Consider the following 26,970-nt stretch of genomic DNA (forward strand, 5'->3'; position numbering starts at 1 on the left):
TATATATAATAAAAATTTATGTATATAAAAATTTATTAAATATATATTAATAAATTATTATATATATTAAATATATATAAAAATTTTATATATATAATAAAAATGTCGCAAATGTCGAAAATCTAACATTATTCAATGTTAAATATAAAATAATATCACATTATTAATGGATTTTTTGCGATGAGACAATTGGCAAGATCGATGAACGCGCAGAATGTTTGATCAATCGCGATAGCTCCCTGACTCTCTGGATTATGACAGTCATATTTAGCTCCAAATGTAAAATATGCTAGAGGCCTTGTAAAAATTTTGAAAGAGGAAGAAAGAGAAGAAGAATGAGATATACGAGTCTCTCAAATCTTCGTCGTCGATGCAGACTTAAGTAAACCGATTTGGATCGTTGCCAAGTTCGTACGAGAATCTTCGACGTGCAAGTTCAAGGCTTGCAAGATGCTACGGATACCATCAAGGTCACCAAGTGTGCGAATACCGTGATTATGATCGCGCAAGTACGTCAGCTTTCACATTGTCGGTCCAGATCTGACATAAGTATATCGCGCGCCGTCAAAGTATCCCGAGGGGACGCGATCGATGCTCTATAATCGGCTTAATAACACTCGGTCATTAGGTAGTGAGCCTGAGAGAGTTCACGAGTTGTTCTCCCTTCCTCTTTCTCCTCTTCGTCCTTCTCCGGTACATTCCTCTGCACCATTTGATGAGAGAGAATTCCTTCGATTTCCTCAGATCGGATCCGTTCGAATTACTCAATGGAATTAGTCATCGTACACCGTGAGTCACACCGGCGCCCAAATTTCTGTCATAAGCGCAGGTAGAAAATACGTTTCGAGAGAAACGAACTATCGGCTGATCACTTATCGAAATTCATTCAAAAAATAACCTTTATTGTAAATAAAAAAATACTTTTTTTTTATAAAAAATTCTACTTTTCATTTTTTAATAGCACTAATACTTAGGCAGAATAAATACTATGTTTGCTATCAATTTATATTTCACATGCATATTATATTGGAAGTAAGAATCTAAATTTTTTTACAAGTCAAAAGAAAATAAAATAAAAATATTCTGCATTAAAAATTTGAAATGTATTTAAGAGAATAGATTTAGTTTTAGCACACGTTTCTAGATTTGAATATATATATCATGAAACTTGCGAATATTAATAATTGAAACATTCTGTACGATTCTGAAACTTGAGAATTAATCGTCGCGATGGAAAGAACAAGCATTCTCGTTAATTTCCTAATAGATATATAACCCGGATACGTGAGTACATATTTCTAATTCCACGTAATCGTCCATCATGTTTTAAACAAGGGGCACGTAATCACAAGATATATATCACGTTAGTACGCAACTATTTCGAGGCCGTGAGTCGGATCGTTTGTTTCACGAAACGAAAGGCTTCATTACATCGCTGGAGCATCGTGTACAATAACCGTGATAAGGTAGCCAGGTAGTATCGATCGTCGCTGTTCGCCATTGGTAATTATTCGGGTCGAACCCATCGCGGTGGTACCATCGTGTACCATTTTAATCCACGATCCGCCGTTTAACAGATTCCCGTAAACATGACGATGCAATACTGGTCAAATTGCCATAAATTAATTTCTTTTTGAATGAAATACAGCTGTTTTCTTAAATAACTTTGCCTGTTAACTGATAAATTTAATTTCATAAATTTTGTATAAATATATTATGGTTATAAATATTTGGTTATAAATATATTATTAAAATAATTACTGTTTGGAAGAAACAAGTAGAGAAAATGACTTTGAAAATAATGGGGAATTTAATACAATCTTTCTTTGAATCAAGATTATATTATTTTAATAATAAAATTTGCATTCTTAATGAATACATTATTGCATAAATATTATAGAAGTTAATTTAATTTACTTTTCAAAAACATAAATATATAATATACTTTATAATTTATTTTGTTATTATAATTTGAGATAAGATGATTCGGCAGACACTTGTATTTGCACGTTATCTTTCTTGTGTAATGCGATAAATAGAATTTTGACAGCTTTTAAATTTATAATTTAAATCTTAATGTAATCTCCGACATTTAGACTGCAGGAAACATTACTTAAAACACATATAAAAATTTTTTTCGCTGTTATCTTCTGTTGTTCGATTATTCGAGTAGACATAAATAATAAAAATATTATTGCAGTTGGGAAACGGTTACAAAACAAATTTGTAATTTAGTCTACTTGTCAGTATAGTCATTTAATTTATTTCCTCCTCAAATTGACAAGACAATTTTGCGGAAAACGCAAGCATAGAAAAGAGACTCGAAGTAATCTAACATGAATAATTATATTTGTCGTCTCTTGTCTGTTTGAATTAACAGCCAGAATATTCACGCTATAAAGCTGTCGATTTCATGCAAAATTATAGTTTCTCCACAACACGTTAATGACACATTATTAGACGATGAGTTAGTGCGTCATCATTTACATTATTTTCTTTTCAGCATTCCGAGTATTTATTGCTACTTGTACAAAAGCGATTAACGTCATCAATATCGCGAGAATAAACATTATCGGACCAGTCTTTCTTCTTGCATTTCTTGAGATAATTGTGATAAAGTACACGTATTGTGCGAGCAGTCAAGGAAATCAGTTTCCTTGATTATTTATAAAACGCGTGAATAAAAATTTCATAAAAATGTTTAAGAAAATATATTTATAACGTATTTTCATCGATGAAAAATATATTTTAAATTTTGTAAGTTCAAAAAAATTATTACTCAAGATTAAACGCGGACAGAATATCCGAAAAATCCGACTTTAGTCCGTTTAGAATTCTCCGTGAAATTTCTATCATGTTAGATATCATGCGATAATAGTAATATCAATAATTAGGCGTCAATTAAGTGTTTCCGGGCGGATTACATAATTATTCATGTACAACCGCACAGACACAGGATTCCGAGGAATGAGACAAATGGGAATCGACATTCCAAGCTCAAAGTCATCTCTAATATCACCTTTTCCTCTGTCATAATTGGTAAATTGCGGACGTGCTTCTGCATCTTGCGACGTTCATAGCTCATCTGTTAAAGAATCCATCGAGAAATCCGTCTCGTAATAATCCGCACGAGTCTCCATTTAATTTTCGATTGCATAACGCGAAGAAAAAAATATAGGCATTGAAAGCACATTTTATGATTTCAAGAATTTGAGAAATAATCAATATCTTAAGAGAATCTGTAATTCATTGCACGTTGATTCATATGAAATGAGTCGTATGAAAATAATCGTTAGTAAAAATATGATGAACAGCTGTTATTAAATCTCTTCTAATTTGATTAATAAATCACAAACATGATATTTGATTAGATAAATCTAGTTAATATTTTTTCTAATTTATTGCTTATTAAAAAAATTGTTTCGAATTTAACTATTTATTTATAATAGAATCTTCTATTCGAGAAAGGAGCAGAACATCCCGGAACCGGCTTCGAAGCCGGAACGAAAGATGAATAATACTTTTTGCATGTGTGCGGCTGAAAAGGAATGTAATTCAATTATGACATTATAATTGCAAGATCCTTATGACTCAGGCGTTTCGCACGATTAATCTTACTTTCAAAGCAGCTCTATGCTCAACTACTTCTGGTATTGTCGCGAACAGATCGCCAAGAATGTGTAGTCGTCTCATATAAATTTATGTCATCCGATAGATCAGTTAACTAAAGAATTCGCGTTTATTTTACAATCAGCCACTCAGTACGTGCTTGTTCTCGCTTTCGAGCCGTGAATCATATCTGTTTCTCGAGAGAAACTCGGAGAGTCCGAAGATCACCCCGGAAAAATTCATGAATGATTTGTTACCACATCCGGAAATGCATAATGGAGGATGTATATATATTATTTTTAAGAGTACTAGTTGCGTAAAAAACTGAATAAACTCGTAAATTGCACGTATATTAATATATCTATTATCATATATTTGGACTGATGGAAAAGGATGACGACGTTTTCAAAGGGATAGTGAAGCGACATATACGACGAGTTTATATATAAGTAAAACATATTAATCATATGCAAATATAAATGATTTTACATGGTAGTTCTAGCAAATAAACGATACAATATGAGGATGACCGTTGCGCAAAGAAGCGAGTAAACATCCATTATACCATCAGTTTTACGCATCCGAAGGGTAATCGAGAATCTCACCAGTTATCAGTTTCGCACGCCCATCTCGATTTCGATTGAAACGATTCGAACTTAATTCTTGATCGAGCGCAAATTCAATTCCGCTCGATTACACTCCTTCTTTACTTATTTTACAGAACTTTAGGATTTTAATTACGATAGCATGTCTGATAAATTTAATGCAAGTAGATAAATTGAAAGAATTATTTTTGTCTAATTTAATAATTAATTTTGAAAATTGAAGAAATTGACTTTATTATGTTTTAGTTTATTTTTATTTTCTTTCAAAATTTTCATTATTCTATTTTTTCAAAAATTTTTATAGAATAATTTTAGTATTTATATAATAATATAATTCTGTATTTATTTTTTTCACTTTATTAGAAAATAATTTAATTCTTTCAATTATCACAATCGTCTAATATTTGTGTAATTAAGATTTCATCAATTTGCTAAAGCTGTAAATAAGTAAAAAGGGAATGTATATAATTGAGTCGTGCAAGTTTTCTGTAACTTTCGTTCTTTCGAAAATTTCTACATGATACGATATGATGATCCATGGTTTTAAAAATCGATCTCGGTGACAATCGAAGAGGCAAAGGTAACGATCGCGTTGCTCGTCCCACTTTCGTTGAGAAAGATCGCTTTGCTTCGCGAAATAAGCTACAGCGAATTATTTGTCTCTCTTAATCGTTAATCTTGGTGCGATGCTGGACGAATCATCTGACTACGAGATTCTGGACAAAAATGTAAGAATTGACATTCGAGGTAATCGCAGGAATGGACGTTTCCTAATACGAGAAAACAGATCGTCAGCTTAGCCTCTTCGATTAACTCTGATTGATCGTACCCCGCGAAAGAGCTTGCGGAAATTATAGGTAATTCTCGAAAGACACCAACATAGCATCACGACAATCGAATTATTGCTAACGAACCTGAAACCGCAATTCTCCGCGAATCGATGTATGTGTGTGTATTTTTGTGTAATAAAGGATACAAAAGGATTGTGTGTCCGAGTGTGCCTAGTTCGATAAGAATGCTTCAAAATCTCGGTTGCACATCATCGGCGAACGGTATCCTATATATTCCGATATTTTTCGAATGTACTCTATTAACGGTAATCACAATCATAATTTGTCCTTCGTCAGCATATATGAAGATACGACGTACGCAATAATAAAAATCCGCATATATCTCTACGCTCGCGAAATGTGTACGATCGATCATACAATATACATACTTATATTCGCGTATATCGCGTATATTCGTGTTCATATACGTGTAAATGTATATATGTGTGTATGTGTGTATGCATATGTGCGCGAATACGGATATACACAGAGATTATCCCGATAGATCCGTCATCGTGCACATATATTGGTATACCTGTACCTGCGCGCAACATCATAACTCATACTCTCTCTTTTTCTCGCGCGCGCTTATGGCAATAATAGTAGTATATATTTTTACATGCAAAAACAAAAGTTTTTTTTTATCACAGTGGGACAGCATATATTCGTTAATAATGTAATATTATGTCAATAACGTTTTTTTTTTGCTTACGCCCACGTCTTCGTGCTTCCTTCCGACTTTCGCACACGGCACGATTCCCCTTTTCACCGGCATCCGCATCATTGATTAATGATCGATAATTATCGCCTTGCAGCAAACACCCATTCCTAATCAAACATACGATCAGACTCGCATGTGATGTGATGATTATTCGATGGATGATTATTGAGAGATGACGCGAATATCAACAACGGTATAATTTTATATAATCAATTAATTACATTGTGGTAATTATGCATCACTAATTGTATATCATGCGGATAATCAATTAATTATATGAAATTGTCCGATTAGCACTCGTTTTGCGGTTACATCGTTAAATATACAATGATTACATCGATTAACGGCAGCTTCGCGCATCTGTTAATTTCTACATTTAAAAATAAGTGCACATACTTTTTTTTTAATTTTTACTTTTATATTATATTTTTATTCTCTCCTTAAAAAAAAAATGGTTTTGTTTCGACGTTAAGTCAACGCGAGAGAATTTTATCATTTGTAACTCTGTGTCGTTACATGCTAGTACATACAATGTTCATATATAATTTGATTATCATCGTATCTCGTTCTCTCCCTCTCTCTCTCTCTTTCTCTCTTGCTGCAAGGCTATCTCTCATTTTCACACATTCACAGCTACTACGATAGTTTATTAAATTTATTAGTTCTTATCACACCATTTTATCGTCAAAATCGATTAGCCTATCGTCAACCTATCGCGAAGTTTCGCGCCCATCCGGCTCCTTCTTTTCTCCCTTTCAATTTCTCTCATACTCTCGTTTGCTTGTACAAAAGCTAAGGCAAAGTTTATTTTCATTCATTCTTCCTCTCTTTTCTTCTTTATTATTTTCTCGCTCTATCGCTACCGGTCAATTCTCGGAGATCACAATGTAACGTAACAAAAGTACGTTGGTCGACGAAACAATCTTCCACGTGGTTTCACACGCCTGTTTAGGGCCAGCCCTTTCTCGTCATTAAATCGCGATTCTCTCTCGCATTCATTGCGATCGCGTCTTTTCGATTCGTCCTGGACACTGAGTAAATATGAAAGACCAGGTATGCTTCATGCATGTATTAATATCATTAATTATCGACGATATTGTGGTTGTTAATTCTCTCAAATCGATGCACAACGCTGATTAATTTCTTTAAATCGGCATAATTGTAAGCAATCGATTTCGTCGATTCGATACCGCAAGTTGACTCGACGAATCACACAATCTCGACAATGCACATGTCTATGCAATAATAGTTAAGTATAATCAAGAAATATAAGCGTTTTAGCGTTTCATCTATCAAGGGATTTTATAATCCTCCGAAATGTAATTCGTTTTTAAAAATTTATTCGTTTATTCAAAATTTCATTCATCAAATAATTCTCATTTTCTCTTAACTATTATTGCATCATTCCCAACGTTCACATAGCTCAATCGTTCTACTTCGACATTTAGCATTTTTCATGGACCGGTCCTGCCGAAAACATTCGCGCCACTAACAAGTACCATCTTCGTCTCCTCTTTCTTTCGTTTTTTTGTACATAAAAGAGCAATCGGCTCGGATATCATGAAATGACACTGTATTTTCTCCTTGGCCTTCGTAAAAAAAAAGGAAACAAAAAAATATTAAAACCAAGTTCCAACAGTCATAATATTGACTCTGACGAAATGCATGTTTCACTCGTTACCCCTTTGATTTTGCCATTTTTTTCTAAATGTTAAATGATTATTGATGTGTGAATTAAAATTTATTAAAATTTCTAAAATCTCAAAGAATTCAGATTTAATACTGGATATAACTTTTAGGATTTGGGAGGAGCTATACATTATTCTTTATATAAAAAAATATTACACTTTATATAAAATTAAATCTTTTAATGAGTTAATTTTCTTTTCTTTCAGAGATAACAAATGGATCTGCAGAGTCAAAATATACTTAGAATTTATTGAATTTTTTCGATTTTAATTCCAGCTTATTAGCGCTTGTGATGATGCCCGCCAATCGCTTTTTCATGATCATTAATAATCTGTATATGCAATTTTTCGAGTAATGAGATGACAATAAGATTCTCTCAAGATGTTTCGTCACCTTCATTTCCGAAATATTCAAAATCGCTTTCGAAAGCAATTCTTCGAAAGCTCATTCTTATCCAAATATTTTTAATTTGAAAAATGTTTACGATGGCATATAGTATCGATCAAAATTCTGATTCGTTCACAGTTCAATGATAATATTTTTATTTTACAAAAAAAATCATTACACAATTCACAAAATTTATATCCTATGTTTAGATAATGAATCGTGTGAATATCATGATAGGAACAATCTTAAAATTTTTATCAAATAAAATCCTATCTTTTATTTGCTATTTTTTACATTATAGTATGCGATATCCCAGATTTTCGAGCAACACTATATGATCTCTTAAAGCATATTTTGATTAATTTACGAAGTGTTGTTAGTAAATTATTAATGCTAGTAAACAAATAATGTTAAAAAATTTCGTTGACTAAAAAAAATTAGAATAAAAGAAAAGTAAATGATAGAATTTGTTCGCGCACGCGCGAATAAATCATTAATGAAGAAATATCACAAAAGTTGAACAAAAAAAAGCATCGTACAAAATTGGACGAAAAAAATATTTAATATTGGTAAAAAATAACGCATCATATGCTTCGTCTTGGCAAAGACGATAAATAAATTTTAGTAGAATTTTCCTGCATACACCAAAGAAAGAATAATAAAATAGTAAATTTGATGAAAAAAAATATCACGCATTCTATTACCACGAATACTACTACATATAAGGCAAAGCAACACGTGACAACGTGTGCGTAAATTTAAAAAGGATATACGAAGTTCGATCGTATTTTCGCAATTTAGAATAAAAATTATTAGGCGCATAATCGACGCGTCTATCAAAAATATTAAGAACCAATTTACACTTACATTTTCGAAACGGTCGTATTCCGAATCGCAACTATCTATCTATCTCCGGAAGTACAATTCGATGTTGTCCATTGATCAAACGGATCTTTTGATCTTACGCTTTAATTCAGCGACTCGACTCAATCTATCTTCGAATCCCGTGGGATCAGGATCGCACTTGTGTGTGGCTGCTCGACACTTTTGCGCGAATCTCCTCGAAGAAACTCGCAATCGACGAGGCTCGCGCAAACGTGTGATTAATATAATATAATATGACACTTCATCACATATGATGTATATATATAATATGTGTATATATATATATATATATATATATATATATATATATATATATATATACACGCGTACGTATATATATTATAAATAATCAATTAAAGGTTGCTTTGAAAGTAAGTAAAAATATATATAGATATATTATATACTCGTATATATATATTTTTTTCATTTTCCTCTTTTCTCTTTGTCTCATATCTGCACCATATATATTTCTCGAGGAAATGCATATCGCATCTATATAATATTTATATATATATATATATATATATATATATGTATAGCTTTGTTTATATCTCGTACATATATATCTACTTTGTGTGTGTGTGTGTGTGTGTGTGGATGTGTGAATTACATGTTGCACCATGCGCGATATATAAATATGATCTTTTCTCACTGGGAGAAAACAACGACGAGTGCGACTCATGATAAATATCGAGATAAATAATTATATATTATTTTCTTTAATCCGAATTTTTCTTTACGAGTTTTATGTGCTATAAGAAATACGTATGCTCGTAAAATATAACTATAAATTAAGAAAAGATTTTTAAAAAGAATTTAAGAAAATTGCTCAAACTCAATTTAAAACTTTGAAAACAATAAAGAAATAGAAAATCATTTTATTTTAATGAAAATTTTAACAGTTTATAGAATTTAAAACACTTATTTATGTAAAGCGTTAAATTGAGATACATTTAAGATTATATAATATTAAACTTTATGTACAAATATATAATTGCATTAAAATTTGTTTCTATAAGATTTATAAAAACGGAGCACAATTCTCTTTTTCATTAAGCTCAACTTTTACATTAAGAATTTTTGGAACTATACAAATATGTAACACACACATTAATATAATACATAAAATATTCATATATTACATCTGATTATTTAATATTAATTATATTATTATTAATTATAATTATCTTTTACCATAACATAATTGCGCAGATATTGCATTGAATCGCATCACCAAAGATTTTATCGCGAGTCGTACTCGTCGGTCATAATATTTTTTATATAACTTGCTCCTAACATTATATATATATATATATATATATATATATATATATATATATAAGTCGTCCTTCGTCGTCGAATCATTTTCTTCGCACTTTTACACCAAAAGATTAATTATTTTCGTTAGAAAGATCATAAAGAGCTATCTCAACCCGCTTTGCAAAAAGATTCGATAACTTTCTCCCTTATCTCACTACAGTTTTACTATTGTCCGTTATGCGTAAGGTTTCATCGCCAAGACTGACATCTATTTGCCTTACAACAAAAATTAAGATAATACTTTATAAAAGCTTACACAACAGATTATCTTGACATAAATAAAAGACTTGGGCAACAATAACTTCCTGAGTAACATGCATAATTGATATATAGAAAAATTGAAGAAATAAAAGACGAGAAATATAAATAAATTTCAATTTAAAAACTATATATTTAGAGATTGTATCGATTAAGGAGATGAAGGAAACTATAAGACAGTGCCGTCTAATTTCCAAGCGCATGTTATTCAGGAATGAACCCTTTACAATAATGTGATTTCTGCGTAAATTTTTATAAAAATTTATCAAAGTTGAAATTCCGACAATAATAAGGCTTAAATTCTAAAAAATGGAACACGATGAATCCTTTTTTTATAAAATATTAATATCGTCGCTATCCTGCTCTTCAAAGCGCAAATATATGAAACGATATAAAATAACAAAAAGCGAACAAGGCTTCCAAGAGCAAAATAGCGAGAAAACACGAAAACATCAAAGAAAGTGAAAGAAAATGGACGGACGACGACGGACAACGAATTAGACAATCACGTAGTACAAGCCAGGCCGCTTGCCTCTCCTTTCCTCCTATATTTCGTTTGTATAAAAAGTCTTAAACTATTCCTAAGCCTACGTAATCCGAAGCATTCGAAATGAGCAACGAGCCTTTTATTCACCGTTTTTCTCATGCAACTTCCGATTGCGATCTCATCTTTTTTTATTTATTCATCTCGCGCGGCATCCCGTTCTGCGTTTTCTTTTGGGTTGAAAAAGAGAGACGTTTCGTCGATCTTTCTCGCTTAATACATAAAATATAATTATTGTAAAGAGAGAGAGAAGGAACAAATATATAAAACATCTATATTCATTCAATCTCACATAAACCGTATTTTATATATGTATAAAATTTATATATGTCAATGGAAATTGTGTTTTGAAACAAGATATTTTGTATCTTTTTTTTTAACGATGTATCTGGAGCTAAAATTAGTTATCCGATTTTTACGTGTGATAACAATTGAACAATCGTATTCTGCTCCAAATATCTGATGAAAGTACATCTATGATGCAATATATTGATAAAATTTTCTAACTCTACTTGCACCATTTCTTATCTGATACATTTAAAAGCAATAATAGCGAATAAAAGAATGAATCACACTGAATGAGAAATCAGGCTGATTTCCATTCATTTCGCCTTCCATACTTACAATGCAATTTATCTAATCAGATCAAATCTGTGTCGGCTTACATTTATGTTAGCTTTCTATTGATTACGGTAGCGCGAGAGGAATTCGAAGAACTATCGATTTAAACGTGTGAAAGCGTTCCCAATATATTCTCAACATTTACCGACCGCTCTGTAAACGTGAGATTTCTCAGGTACGCATTTGTATTTATTTTGTTTCGTAATAGTTCGGATCAGAACACAACTAAGAAATAATTGCAAAAGAGTAAATATAAATGTAAGAAATTAATGACAATGAATAATAATTATTCCATTGATGTACACAATAGAATTATAAAAAATAAAGATAGGAATAAACGTTTCCTACATTCTAATTTTTACCGAAAAAAATTATTATTCAATTGTGTTTCATCAAGAGTGCATTTTTCCTTGTTCATTAATAATCTTACTTTTCATTTCTTCTTTTTCTTTCTTTATTTTTAATTCTTGTTACGCCCTGATCTTTCCTCTCCCGTCACCGTTATCATTCGAGGTCGTATTTAGAATCGAGATAAATCAGCGAGAAAGATCGAGTCGATGCATTAATCGCAAGGGCATACATTGAATTTTTGGCAAGAAAAAAGCTCACGTACATTTGAGGAAAAAAAAGAGTGTAGAAAAAGAAGGAAACAAAGACAACGATAAGAAACTAGGGACAAAAGTGATCGGAAACGACAAACGTGATAACTCTTCTCCCCACTCACAGACAATCTGAAATCACAGATAATATTTATATCTCTTCTTCTCTTATTTATCAATCTGCTTGTGGCGCAGCGTCCGAAATCTAACGTATAAAAAGAAAGTTCTTACTGACAAAACTTTGTCGGGATCCGCTACGGAATGCGATCGGGAAAAGACGACGAGATATTCAATTCATCATCGCGTGTTTTAAACACAAAGAATTGACCGCAAAAATTGAGGATCTACTTTCTTAATGGTTTGAAGAAATTTGAAGTACAATCAGACATGGAACGTTGTAGCAGATAAAAATTTGTATATGTAATTTTCATAAAAATTAATATATATATATATATATATATATATATATATATATCATGTGCAATATTGAGTATAGTTTAAAAAGAACATTTCTTTAAATTTTCCATAAAAAAATGGATTTATCGAGTTCCCTCGCTTTTCAATTATTATCAAAACGATATAAAGACGCTTTATTCATATAAGATTTCGCTTGATTATATTCTATTATTATTGTAATTTAGCAAATTACATAAAAATACCGCCGTCTTCAATGCACGCGCTCTTCATCGAACTCGCGTATGTTTGCGTATGAAGCATTTAGGAATTTCGAGTAATAAGAAAGTGATCATTTAATTTTATTGATCACGTTTAACCCTTAAAAACCTAATGTATTATGACAATTGCATTGAAAATATGCAGATCTTGATTCATAACGGTGAATTAAAATTAATACATTGAAATTAACAAATGTAATTTTTGTAGGAGAAACAGAATATATTACATTTAATAAAGGCATTTAACAACATTGAATAGTAACACGTGAACTAGTTTAATTTATTGCACAAAAACTATACGATTCATTGTGAATCTTTCATCAAAAAAGCATTAACGTATTAAACGCTTTTACAGTAGTATAAATACTGTAATAGCTATAAATGAATATACCACTCTATTATAGCTTCGACTTATTATATAACTATAGCAAAAATGTTAGATTTTCATGAATATTTCATGAATGATATTTTAATTATCTTTTGTCAATAGTATGATTTAAACCATATAGAATTGATACAATCAATCCTACACAAAATCGAGCAATAATGAACACTAATTCAAAGCTAAATTTAAAACTATATTACCGCTCGATACGAGCTAATTAATTTCTGAAAATGTTTCAGGCTGTTAAGGGCTAGACGGTCATAGAGATATGACTACCCTGATTACCTGAACGATAAAATCTACGCGAATGAAGCGAGTTTCGCTATCCCCGTCGCCGAAACAACGACGCGTCCCAACGCCGATGATTCCGAGCGGATCAATTCTGCGCGATGACGAGCGTCAAGATTAAAAACATATTTGGCGGAGAACAAAATCGGTGGCGGTAATGTCGCGCCATCATTCCGCTGTAATCTCCGCATAAACCTTCGACAGGGCTCTCTGCGTTGTATAAATCCTGAGGGAGCGTTGATGACATCTGTCGTTGGTGTCGTTGGTCCTGTTAAGTGTCAGAGGTTTCCAAACCTTTTTGGTTTATAACGATTCTTTGAAACTAATATTCTTTTCACGTTTGCTCTATATGTCGAGATAAGAAAGTACAGATATACGAAACATCTAATTATTATTTGGTAAACATTCCGAAAATAAAGTCAAATCCTGAATCTTTTAGAAATTTAAGCAATTAACTACTATTAGCTTACTAAACAGAAGCAGTCAATTACTTTTAACTTGATATTCTGGTATCATTTCTAAATTCTGATTGAAAAATGTTTGAATATTTAATTAAAAAATCGCTGCTGATATAAAGATTCAATTTTATGAAATTTTCTAAGTTTTTAATTTGTTATTAAACCCTGTGAAAGAAGACTTGCTTATCTCTTTCTTGTATCTTTTCAGATAAAGACCATCTTTTAAAGTATGACGTTTGGAAACCTCTGTGTTAGTCAAAGCGATCATTACCACATCACGATAACGCGTGTACATCTAATTCTATCACTAATAGTTCTTATGTTTATTACTGTTGCGGCTATTAAACACGTTTTTTCATCGAAGGAGTTTTCGTGGATTTCGTGACTTACCTATCTATCGTTCGATGATGCTCAAGCATCTGGTTGCACGCTTTCGATTGCGCGCTTTTATGATGTCTATTCGCGCGAGATATTGTTTCCCCTGACTATGTGCATAATTATTGTACGTGGTTTTGGAAAATGTTCCTGAACGTTCTGTTTCACAGTGGAACATGTTCGAACTCATCAAGAAAGGCTTGCGTGATGCAATCGGATTCGCCAATCGTGTCGGCGCTTGTAGCAGCAGAATTCACGTCTGCGTAAACGTATTCGGATTCAATCGGATACTGATCGCGACGCTAATCAGCATGCCAATATTACGTATGCGACATGAGCTGATTCTCGTGGGGTTGTCGCGCAATTGGCATTTGGTTCTGAGCGTAAATCTGAAATTGCTTCTGCTGGGATTGCAGTTGCGCGAGCGCCGCGGGTGGCGCAAACGCGGGATAGGCCAAGGTGGTGGTTAGGCACTCGTTGTGTTCCTCTAAGGAGTTCTGGGCATAGTGCAGCACGAGATGTTTCAGGCTCTGATGGATGTTGTAAGGTTCGGCAAAACCATAGCCGCGCTCGGTGCCGTATATTATGCAATGTTGTACCACGCCGTTACACCTGCAACATTGTAATTCTCGAGTAAGTCATGACACAAACTACTAAATTATATATATATCTTGAAAATATAATATTTTATACTATAGATTTCGAATAATAAAAAAATTTTATTATTTTACTTATCACATGGAATGACGAATTATTTGATAAATACTATTATTCGTGTGTTATATTCACGGTATTCACAGTATTTATTCTAATTTATTTTTATAGATTCGAAACATGATGGTCATTGACGGCAGAAAAAAAGACTTACACTATAGAGAGCGCGTACTGGCCCGTTCTTGATCGGCGAACAAGAAAAGTACCGTCAGGTTTGCCCTTGAGAATGCGATCAGCATCGGGACGAGAACCCTGTAGATAGAGCCACGTTTTCTCGTCGGAATGGATCGCAAAGTCCTTATTCTGTTTTATCCCATTTTTCTTCAACCATCTGTGTTTGATACAAAATGCAAACAAATTAGGTAGTTAGATAATTTTCCAATGTAAATGAAAAGAAATATTTGATGCTTAAAACAGGATACGTACAAAGCGTAGCGATCCCTTTGTCGCGCGAGCTGTCCAGTCTCCGATTTCAACCTACATGTTTCTCTCTCGAGGGTTCTATTATAAGCAGTTTGTTGATTCAGATTCTCTTGCAATTGAATCTTGCTGTCTCTTAAGGCCTTTAGTCTTCGTTGCAGCAACTCCGAATTATCCGTTAAACTGTAATCATTTAACGCAATATCGATTAATAATTCTATTGATTTTGATATGTGCAGAATCAGAGTCTCATGAATATCATTATGCTTTTTATACATATTATGTTACATATTCTTTTAATCTCAATATAATTCTCAATGGAATATGTAATATCTTTGAATAAAATATAAAGATGCTTTGAAAAGTGAAGAGTACAATACTCACGTGGAAATCTCGTGGGGCTGAGCTTCTTTACGGAACTCATCTTGTAATCTAATCTGTTCTTCAAACATCTTGATGGCTTCCTGAAAGGCTTCCATCGCCTGAGTCTTCAGCTCAACTTCACTAGATGTTTTGGTATATAAATCCCAACAATTGTGGTACTGCCGGATACCGTCACTTACTTCCTTCTCTAAATCAAGAAACTTCTGCAGCACCTTTGCCATATCGGTCGTATTCGTGATTTCATCCTCCTGTTTTTCGATAAATAATATAAAATTAAGCTCAAAGATGAAAACCATCACTTTGTAAATTTAATCTGGAATGTTCGTGAAAGTTACCTGCTGAAATCGCGATACCGGGTAGAGTAGCTTAATGTCCAGCACGGCGTTGTATTGTGCGAGGGAGCAATTTCTATAGTAATCGACCAGCTCGATGACCGAATGGAAGTTGTAAGGATCCGAAAATCCATATTTCCCATTTCGATGGCTGATCTTGATAAGTTTGTTGGTCCCGCCCTTACGTAGTGTTAAAGTGTACTCGCCGCACTTGGAAGACGCATTGCGTACCAGAAAGGTGCCATCCGGTGAATCAATCATCATCTCGTTCACATCATCTCTCGTGATGTCACCCCAATACCATTCGGCTTCTTGAAGCGTGCGCGGCCTGGGATTTTTTCCAATGTTAATTATAATTATTCATTATCTAATTATACTGTTTAATTATATAAATTTTAAATAAAACAATTTGTATGCGTAAAAGGAACAAAACTAAAATTACAGTATCATGGTAGGTTGACAGAAAAATTCGAATTCGTTGCAGAATTAAAACTACAAACAAAAATTTGTAACCTAGATTAAAATTTGGACCGAAATCAAAACCGGACTTGAGAATCACCTGTGTGGTTGTTGGTCCGCGCCAGGTTGGACCGTTCTGTCTACAGCATCTCCTTCGAGACTCGGGTCCACGATTGAAAAATGCGGTCTCGAAACTTTACGCGGGGGTAATTGAGGAGGACTGGCAAACTCAGGCAACCTCTCGTTCCAATCGCCGTGTAACAACAACAATTCCATTATGCGTATATGAGCTTCCGTGTTGTGGACAACTTGGCTGTAATAAAATATGTGTGTAATTCTTTATACTTAAATATTATTACAGGTAATCTTAAGCACAATTTTATCTATAAATAGCAACGCAATCGCACAAAATCAGACAACTTTACTCATAATATAATAATATATTATAATCATTATATAATATAATTATATATCTTGAAAGTAACCAGAGTTATACAATCTACATGACGTTTCTTTTGCAAGAGAATTTAAACAACACACAATAGTAACGAGTTAAAAAGTTGAACTCTTTTAACTTAATTAGTCAACGAGGCGGAAAACCAATACCATCCTTGATGCTTTTTTTCAAATCGTTGTTAGTAAGAAAAAAAAACATCGTGTGAACCACGTTCTACTCTCGACTCTTCCACTGCAATTGGAGAAATTCATGTGGTACTCACATGATTCGCTCCCAAGGCGGCCTGAGAAATATGTGGCAGAGCATTTGCACGAGGATGGTCGGCTGTTCCGTGTAGGCTCTCGCGTGCTGCAACTGGCAGATGCGACAGAAGTGCGCCATCAAATGACACAATGTGCTACGATGATGTTCCGGTAGCTCGGCTACTAATTGATTGAGGCGCGCCGCGCATTGCTCGTCGCTTCTCATACCTACACAAACAATTCACGATCAACATTATGTCATTAGAGTTATATCTTGATGAAATCTCGAATTAATTAACAAGAATATTTAACTGTAAAATATATACGTATTATATACTCACTTGACGCCTCTAGGAATCTGTCGTACCATTGTACAGGGATCACCGGATCCGGCAATTCTCGCAGGAACTTCTTCAGGACACTCGCAATGCACTGCGGAGTATACGGACTTAAATCCGCGTTGTAGACATCTGAAAATATTATATCACGTGCGTTTTGTTTTATCGTCGATCGAGATTACTGATATATACTTCTAATGATAACAATGTTACGTGTTAACGATTAATTATAAACGCGCGTGAAAACTTTTAACGGGAAAGTACTTCTGATTATAAAAGTTTTGTTCATTTTTTTTCGAGATATCTGCATGATCCTGTTTGCTTTTTACGAATTGTCAATTTCTTGCGTAACAAGATTTCACGCGTTGAGAAGTTTGATTTATTAATCAGAAGTATGTAAATAAAAAAAAATATAGAGTGCATTTATTTTAGGTATATTATAAAAATTGCAAACATTAAATTGATAAATTCTGAATTTGTAGAAAGCGCTTTTCCAGTGTCGGGGCAAATAATTGCGCGTGCTAAAACGCTATAAAGCATCAAGTGCGACGTGAAATCTAGATCTAGAATCAATGCATAGATCTAGAATGAATGCACGATGTAGATAGATATAAATAGCAGTAATATATCTTTCTCAGAAAATGTGGGAAACTTACTTAACGCCACTCTGAAAACAACTGATACCGTGCACTTTGCGAGGAGTTAAAATAAGTTTCGACGATACGCACGAGTGAAATATTTTCCGCATAAACAGACCGGATCTTTAGTCTCTTAAAAGCCCGAAGGGGGTCCTGAATTCTCGTTTATTGTGTCCGTTTCGACCCGTCTCGTGCAAAATAAGCGCGCACTCGCAAGTTTTTCTGTCTTCCTCTTCTCTTTCTCGGTTATCGGGAGCGCCTCGGCAACGCAACTCACTCCGTGAGTGCATCTGGTAGCGCGCCTCGAAATTTTTGCAACACCCGAACATTGTGGAATGACTGCTCCGCCGGCTATTTATAGCGCGATCCGGCCTGCCGCGGTTTCGCCCGCACGCTTCTTACCTTCGTTCAGCTTTTGTCGCAGCTCGAGGGTCTGCTCATTAGGCGTATTGCTGTTGTGGTAAACTTTGTAGAGGTCCAGCTTTGTGTCGGCGAACGCCCGCTGCTCGAGGGCGTGGGTGCACCGCTCCACCAGAACCGGCGCCGAGTGGGTGACGATGTCGAATTGCAGGCACAGACCGCGACCGAACACTGTAAAGTGCGATAAATATCGTATATTGTTTAGTGCGACGAATATCGAGGTGACCGTGAACCGATCCCAACTCGAAATTCCACGTACGAATTCATAGAATTGCTTGCGGTGGGCAGATTTCTTTTTATCACGAGAAAGCATTTTTTTTTTCACACAACGCAGCGCGCTTAGAAATTGCGAAATTAATGCTCGAAATTTCAAAAATATATTTACGCGCACACACAACGTCAGGTTTATCGCGTCATTATAAAATGTAATGCACGTTATTATCGATCTTGAACTTTAGCCACGCAAGTAATTAGAGAATACAAATACATTTTATAATCGCATATTTTTCAACAATCCTTTATCGAACATGTTTCATCGGAGGAAAAGATAGAGCGACGCTTAAAGATACGCTCATTACACGGTTAAAATATAAACTGAAAGATCTTATCTACTTGTAAGATGTTTGATCGTATCTAATCTGATAATATCATGATTTTTCTTTTTTTTTTTAACAAAGTCAGCGATTTTAATATAACAATGTAGAATACGTTAGATCACCGGCCTGTATATAAACTTCAAGACAAAGTGTAATAAACATATTCCATTAATTTAATCCAATATTATCGATTGAAAGCACGCACGCCATATTTTTTGCTTCTCTCGTCTTCTTTTTAATAAGATCATCAATTATATCGAATTGTGAAACCAATTCATCTCGTTAATCTCACAATTTCAAATCATAAAAAAATAGCCGCTCCGGCACTCGCTTACTTAATTGAGACTTAAATCGTCCAACTTTAATCCTTACGAAGTTTAAAATGTTAAGGTCAAAGTACGCCATGCAAAGCGCAATCAATCGTGGGACGATATTAATTCGCAGGATGAAGCGAGAAGGCAGCCTTCTCGCTTGTCTCTTCATTCGAGAGACATTCGCGTTTAGCCGCGAAATTCGGCGAGGACAAAGAGGAATTCTCCAAGATTTTCTCGCGGTTCCTCGCAGATTTTCGCGCCGGTCAACTTTTCGGTCTACGGCCGTCCGTCTTTCTCTTCAATTTTCCCGGTTTTCTTGTATTTTTTTATCTCGACTGACGAACCTTTGACTTTATTTTCGCGCGAGGATATACGCGCGATCATATTTTTGCCGCCGCCGAACTCTTTTTCGCTCCCTCTCTCTCTCTCTCTTACATCACACACACACGCCACTTGTACAATCAAAGACGCGTGTATGCATGCATTATGACGAGAGAGAGAGAGAGAGAGAGAGGACGAGAGTGCGGCGAGCGGGTCGGACCTGGGCAGAGAACATTGCGTAGGAAGGGAGAAGGAGGAGGAGAAAAATTTATTTTTACGACCGCAACGGCGACGTCTTGTTTCTTCATGACCGTATCTTCTTCTTGTTCTCTCGAGAAGGACGAGTGACCGAGAGAGCAAGAGGGAGGGACGCAAAAAGGTCGGAATTAAAACACGATCTACGGGCGTGAACGCATGCGAATTTTATGCGCGGAGGATTATACCGCGGAGGACAGTCGGGCCATTCGATATTCGTCACGAATCCGCTGTTGCACACGCGAAAAATCTCGAGAGCCATCAGACTCGAATAAATCAATACGCGGAGACATATAATTCGAATTTTGGGGGTGACTCGCGGCTTTCGAAATTCAGTTTTATGGCGTCGATCTTAAAAAACTCTGTTAAAAAAAAAAAAAAAAAAGAACACGAAGCGAGAGATTCAAATAACTGAATCTTGGGAATGACAAATTACATTTGTCGCTGCGTCGTTGAATTTGCCGAAGTTAATGCGATGAATAAACGTAACACTGCAAATGCATGCATTATGCATCGAAAGCAATGATGTCGAGCCTTAGCAAATACAATTAAAGATTTAAATTGATTGCTGCGTCATTTTCAATCAACTTTTCAAACAGGACAGATGCAATGTGCGAGACTGTCAATGTCGAAGTCGCCGGCGTGCGGTCGCACGTGACTCGAATTTTTGCTCTCGCGGGTGAGGAGCGTAATTGCCGTCGTTACACCTCCACCGAGCGTGCAACCCGGTCGGAGAGACGGTAATGTGTGACTCGCGTATAAGCGATTAAACGCTACCAATTACTATAAATCAACCCAAGCCGATGCAACAATCGCATACACGTATGATACATGTGAAACCGCACCGGGGATTGTCGCGTTCGACGCGAGACACCGTGCCTTCTCTTTCGTAAAACGCGAAATTAGATTGTCCAATCGATGGGCCACATATTTTCGAGGGTTCATTAGATCTAAATGACCTCCGAATAAAGTGGATAACAAAATCAAGGCGTGATTAACGAGGCTCCCTCGCAATAACCTTCGTAATAACCCTCTCTACTCGTTGCTCGCCAAATTTATTTATCCCGTTGATACATAATTTATTAATTCATCGAGTTATATCTGAAAATTGTTATTATCGTCATTAGTCACGAGTGAGCATCGCGTTGGATAAACATTATCAGTCGGACGATAATTTCCAGCGATCGATGCACCGTCGCGCGATATGTACAAACGCAATTGGCAATGGGACCCGGAATAAATGAATGAAGGATCGGGGGCAGCGAGGCGACGGGGTGACACGGCCCTGAAGACTGGCGCCGTGTTCGCGGTTTTGCTATGCACAAATATTCGATTCCGTCATTCGTACCGCGGCGTGTGCAGCGTTAATTAAATGCATCATTGGAGGCGCGAACGTAGAGTCTCGCCTGCGTTGTCTCTACTGATTATCGTTGTCTGAGAGATACTCGCGTCGTTTAACTACCCGCTGTCAAAGGCACACGTCGCCAACTCCAGCTGGCGACTGGCGCGACTTAAGAAAATACCGACCATCTAAACAGTCCGTAGTTACAAGCACAAGTGAAGATAATTCATTATTGATACGTTGAAAAGACATCCAAGACGAAATTTTTTCAAATTTGAATCGCGAGATATCGTAAAGTTCGGTTATAAAAATTTAGAAAAGAAATGTTAAAAAGATTGGAGAAAACGAAATTTCTTAATTTCTCGAAAATTATTTCATAAATGTGAGGATATTTTGGTAAACTTGAGTCACTTTTAGCGATACTTAATTGAAAATTGATAAAACTCTATCCCTTTCTCTCTCTACTTTCTGTTAAAAAATTGTATCAAATGCTAAGATTTTGTAAATCGTCTTTCTCTCGTATGGATATTTTCCTCTGGCAGGGAATGCGTCGTAGAGCGAGGCACAGTCGTGTTGAAACTCGCACGCTTGGTTAAGAATCATTAAATGCCAGCAAGTGAGGCGACTCCCACGCGACCGCGAAGCGGAGGGATTTCAATGGAAGAAAGTCGTCAGCCGTGAAGTGCAAGTCTCCGTGAAGTGATCCAGGTTATCGTAGAGCGAGGTGCAGGAGGCGCAGCCAGGCGCCAGAACGCGCGTCCTTGCCTTGTTAACTTCGTAACTTCGCCATACGATTCGCCGGACCAGCCGGTTACGATGCCACCGAGCGTGTTTCTGACGCAACCTCCCATTTTGGAAGACAACTGAATTTCTCAGCGTCTCTTTTCGCATTCTATCTATTAGGGACGTGACGCAGAATTAACGAGCGTCCTGCATTTTACCTACTTACGACTGTGCCGCGCCATAAAATTTGCAACTGCGACGACGGCGCCGAGTCGGCGATTCAAACGACGTGACTTACCTGAAGTAAACCTGCCGATACGATTGTCCGTGTCGACCGATATGCAATTGGAAGGCAAACCCGTCTTTGAACACGTCCTGTGAGCGACCAGCCCGCAATCTATGCAATGCAGAAAATTCGCAAGATCAACAGCGCGAAACGCATAGTTTCTTTCTTTTTTCGTCTTATTGGTTCTAGGTTTAGAATTAATAACTGTCATGCAGGAATAAGCATGAAATTATGTGCTGCCGAGTATTTTCAATGATAAATTTTCCTTATAAAATCTAAAAGTCATACAATTATTTTATAAACAGGAAATAAAATCACTATGAAATATACCGCGGCTTCATTCAAAATTAATTAAAAATACAATGCAATTATAATTTGTAATTATCATGAAAAATATAGAAACCTAACGAATGTAAAAGATTAAATTGCGTGAAATGACTCTCAAGGAAGCTCCTTCGCGTCGACTATAAAATTCAATCAATTTTAAGTTTACTTGATGAATTGCGATTCGATAAAAGAGAAAACGGGACGTACCTTGACAGAGAAAGCCTTGATGTAAGAGACCCCTGAGGTATTTATGGCATTTGCCGCACTTCTCCAAGATGCTGAAGCTGTGCTGCGTGAGTTTGTGCGCCTTATTGACCACGTTGTTGCCCGAATAGTTGACTCCGAGCGAGCAGCCCGATTCCGCGGCGACGCCGGACGTCGGTATCGTTGTGACCGGGGAACTCGCCGTCTCCGTCGCCACTGGGGGTGGCGGCGACGATTGGCAGAGTTCCTCGATGCAGACCAAGATACTCCTTTGATGGAACTCATCTTTTATACCCATATTCTGCAACAGGATCACACGAGGCGATGTTCGCATGAAAAAGTATTCCAATGAAAAAGAACACTAATTTATCTTTAAGAGCGTTACGTTTCAGACTTAATCTTCTTGCGATGAGACATCGTAGTAGGATTTTTTATTTGAGACAACAAGATTCAAATAAAAAATCCTACTACGATGCAGCAAAATTCGAGTGCAATTATATACTTCAAATGTAAAGTTAAAGTACATAATTTTATTGGCTGATTTAATAAGCAAATGAAAAATAAATTATTGTAAATTAATAATTAAAATATTATTGAAGCGTATGTTTACTGATCAAATGATGGATCAATAGTTCTTCCTACTTGGCAAAAATTTTCATTGGATTATAATAACTTCGTAACAAGATAATTAATTAGTTTGAATATGAGTGTTGTAAAAAATTAAAGAATTAATTAGTTTAGATAAAAGCGTTGTGTGTGAAAACTTTCCTGCATAAAATATTATCCTATATAAAATATTTTCTTCACAATTTCTGTTACGACATCAAATTAAAATAAAAATAAAATTTTAGCGAATTAAAATTTTTTAATTATTCAAATTTTATTTTAGATTTGCTTATTTGTTATTATTCTCGAATATATGATATACGAAATATATAATGATACATATATAATTACATATAATACATGAAATATATAATAAATATATTTTACATAAACGAAATGAAAAAAATAAAATATCTCGAGTTAAATAATTTGAAATTACTAGTAATTATTATCACTTTTTTAAAAATATTTTTCTCGCACTCAATTTAACGCCACAGTGTGGCATCGAGTCGCAAAGATTTTTCCGTCGCATTATTGGTAAAAATGCGCGTGTATCTCGGTGACGGTTGTAAATCTGTAAAGGTATAACACGAGCCAAGAGAGCGACTATAAAGAGCGGGCGCATAACGCGTGTCAAAGTCGAGCGTGAAGACAGTTACATGGTGACTAATGAGGAAAAATAATGTACTCGTCATAAATAGCCGGAATGCTAACTAGAGTTCAACGTTTCAAAGATATAGTAGATTAAGAGATCTATCGGCTTACTTTTTTCTTTTCATCAACCACTTTTCATTAACCAATTATTATAATCTAATCTCTAATGACACTTTCGTTCAATTGCATGGTTCTGTGAAAATTAATTACGATCTATCATTTTATGTAGAAGCTTAAAACGTCTCTTATAGGTTTTTTTATGACAAACATAATTTGCTTGATAGAGAGAATCGAGTTTCTACTTTTGAAGGACCCTCAGAGATTTTCAGATAAAATTTTATTTTATTATTAAATATTAAAAATTTATTAACGTTATATAAATTGCAAAATATATTTTATATATTTCCTACATATTGTTTACATCTTCCAATTGGCGTCTAGTATATTTATACATATATAAGTTAGTTAGTTCAACAAATTTGCCGTAGTCATAGGCTTTCTAGATTCTAGCGATTGATCGCGATCGTTTGCGCTATAAATTATAGCATGCCTTTCTTTTCGCCAACGAAACTACGCAAAATACCTGCTCTCTAAAAGTAGCGATATCGCTAAAAAGAACGACAAGGGGGAGAAATAATTCGCGGGTACCGCAGCGGTAAATCAGTCAAGAGGAACTTTGAAGAGTCGGGGGCACCGCGCTCGTAAAAGGGGTGAACACACGGACGATCGTAATTTATATGCGTCGTTACGACCCTCGGTCTCTCTCACTCTCTCTTTGTTCTCTCTCCCGGCAAGCATCTCGTTTTCTCTAGAGCACGGCCGAGGCAACAGGTGTCGGGTGCACGCCGTTGCACAATACCTGCACTGCACTCGCGAAGAGATACGATGCACCCCGCGGTTCGCGAGTTAGCGATGCAGATCGCATTCGCATAATGGAAATCTTCGAGAGGACTTAAAATGTCTTTGCCATCTGCTCCAGTTTCTTTGTCACGAGATATTTCGTACGTTAATTATAGCGTTCGAATCGACACATGTAATTGTCAAAGAATGTAGCTGGTGCAAAGGACAATAGTTGATCGATTACGCAGCATTTTAAATATATAATTATATAAATATAAGGATGAGAGAGACATGTACAAGACTTGTTAATTGAGAATTAAATAAAAACTAAATTGGCGATGCAGATAAATATATGCGTATCGGGAAAAAAATATAGTTAGTGTATTATGAAAATGTCATAGTTCTCGAGATGCTTCATAATTAAAATATTGTAAATAAAAATATGATAGAAGATCGTTGAAGGATAAAAAATTAATGAAACATCTAAGTTGTTTGTATTAATATGAATGTATATATATATATATATATATATATATATATATATATATATATTCATCAATGTGTTGAGAACTCGTCAAATACTTTGACTGCTAATTGATTATAGGTAAGAATAAAACTGCTCGTGACCTTCACACAATGTAAAGCGATATGAGTGAATAAGTTCCATATTTGCTGCTGGGTGCGCTTGATGAGATAATCATCATGCGATTAATCGTATATTATAATCACATTATTTTAATTGACCTATATCGGCTAATCCAATGTCACGCACGTTTAGTTCCTCTATTAATTTTGTCTCGATGAATCACTTGACTTGTAGCTTTTTTTTTCTCGCGTTCAATTTAAATTCCTCGCATTCGCGTTGCTACATTTATAAGCGTGACCCGAACTGCATTGTTTTTGTCCTGTCGACGTGACTAACTGAAAAAAATTGCATTTTTTGCATTCTTATTACAATCTTTACTTTTTTTAAATATTTTAAAATTAGGATAGAAAAAGCACATATCTTATTAAATATAAATTTAAAAAACATTTTTACATAAAAATTACTTATAAAAATATTAAAAGTATCAAGAATTGAAAAATCAACGTACATATATTTCTTCTAAATATAAATTCTTGTAAATGTATATGAAAATGTAATTAAAAACCACTACGTTATATTGCAAACTTCGTTTTTGTAATACAGTCTGAAATGATGAATTGTTCGAGCAACGATCTCGTGAATATTAATTTTAAATCGGACTCCTACTCATATATATTATATTTATTATCATATCAATACATACACATGAGTTATTCGAAGTTTCAAATTTATATGTGAGTGTTATTTCCAAAAAGAAAGAAGCTGTATAAAAATTTCTTTAAGTGTTAAAAAAAGGAAACAGCACACGAGAGTACCCGTAATTATAATTTCATTTTACGTACACGTAGTCTTTATTATAGGAAAAAAAAAATAAATTCAATTCCAGAGAGAGATCGGGAGGAAGAGGAGGAGCGCTTCCGGCAGCTGGCTTCTTTTTCAGATTATGGTATTCGGTTGTGGGCGCACGTTCTCGCACGATGGCGCGCTATTTCGACCGGCGCCACGGCGCGCAGTGGGCCAAACGCTATTATTAGCGGCGACAAGCCAGCAAAAGTAAAGTGATCGATATATTACGCGGCCGTGCGAGAGCGCGGCGATAAAATTTGACGGGCTCGTTATTTTATTCCAAGTGCCAAGAAATGCTCGAGAGAATTCGCTGTTTCGCGACAAGGAGAAAATCCGCTCCGAGTAAAGATACATCTCCGCCGCAGTTTTTTTTCCCCCATAAAACGATATCGAAAGTATATGTGTATATATATATATA

The 26,970-nt window shown here is 35.1% G+C and overlaps 1 protein-coding gene across 3 annotated transcripts in view; it reads right to left on the reverse strand.

Annotated features, from left to right (window-relative positions):
* Positions 1-12,557: 12,557 nt before the first annotated feature.
* The window catches only part of LOC105255336 (phosphatidylinositol 3-kinase regulatory subunit alpha), a 51,088-nt gene continuing 36,675 nt past the window's right edge, over positions 12,558-26,970 (reverse strand). For 2 of the 3 annotated variants that reach the window (XM_025409128.1, XM_011264563.3), the window contains 11 exons: positions 23,024-23,321; positions 22,502-22,600; positions 18,635-18,823; positions 17,598-17,726; positions 17,277-17,484; positions 16,658-16,870; positions 16,102-16,426; positions 15,767-16,014; positions 15,389-15,565; positions 15,117-15,293; positions 12,561-14,860 (listed from right to left, as the gene is read on the reverse strand). In XM_025409128.1, coding sequence (XP_025264913.1) covers positions 14,569-14,860; positions 15,117-15,293; positions 15,389-15,565; positions 15,767-16,014; positions 16,102-16,426; positions 16,658-16,870; positions 17,277-17,484; positions 17,598-17,726; positions 18,635-18,823; positions 22,502-22,600; positions 23,024-23,321 — 2,355 coding nt within the window. In that variant the 3' untranslated portion in view covers positions 12,561-14,568. Of the gene's footprint in view, positions 14,861-15,116; positions 15,294-15,388; positions 15,566-15,766; positions 16,015-16,101; positions 16,427-16,657; positions 16,871-17,276; positions 17,485-17,597; positions 17,727-18,634; positions 18,824-22,501; positions 22,601-23,023; positions 23,322-26,970 lie in introns of all 3 variants that reach the window. The other variant, XM_011264562.3, reaches the window with a different exon arrangement.

This window comes from Camponotus floridanus, unplaced genomic scaffold, assembly GCF_003227725.1.
Source record: "Camponotus floridanus strain SB8 unplaced genomic scaffold, Cflo_v7.5 scaffold10, whole genome shotgun sequence".
In the NCBI taxonomy this organism is placed as follows: Eukaryota; Metazoa; Arthropoda; class Insecta; order Hymenoptera; family Formicidae; genus Camponotus; species Camponotus floridanus.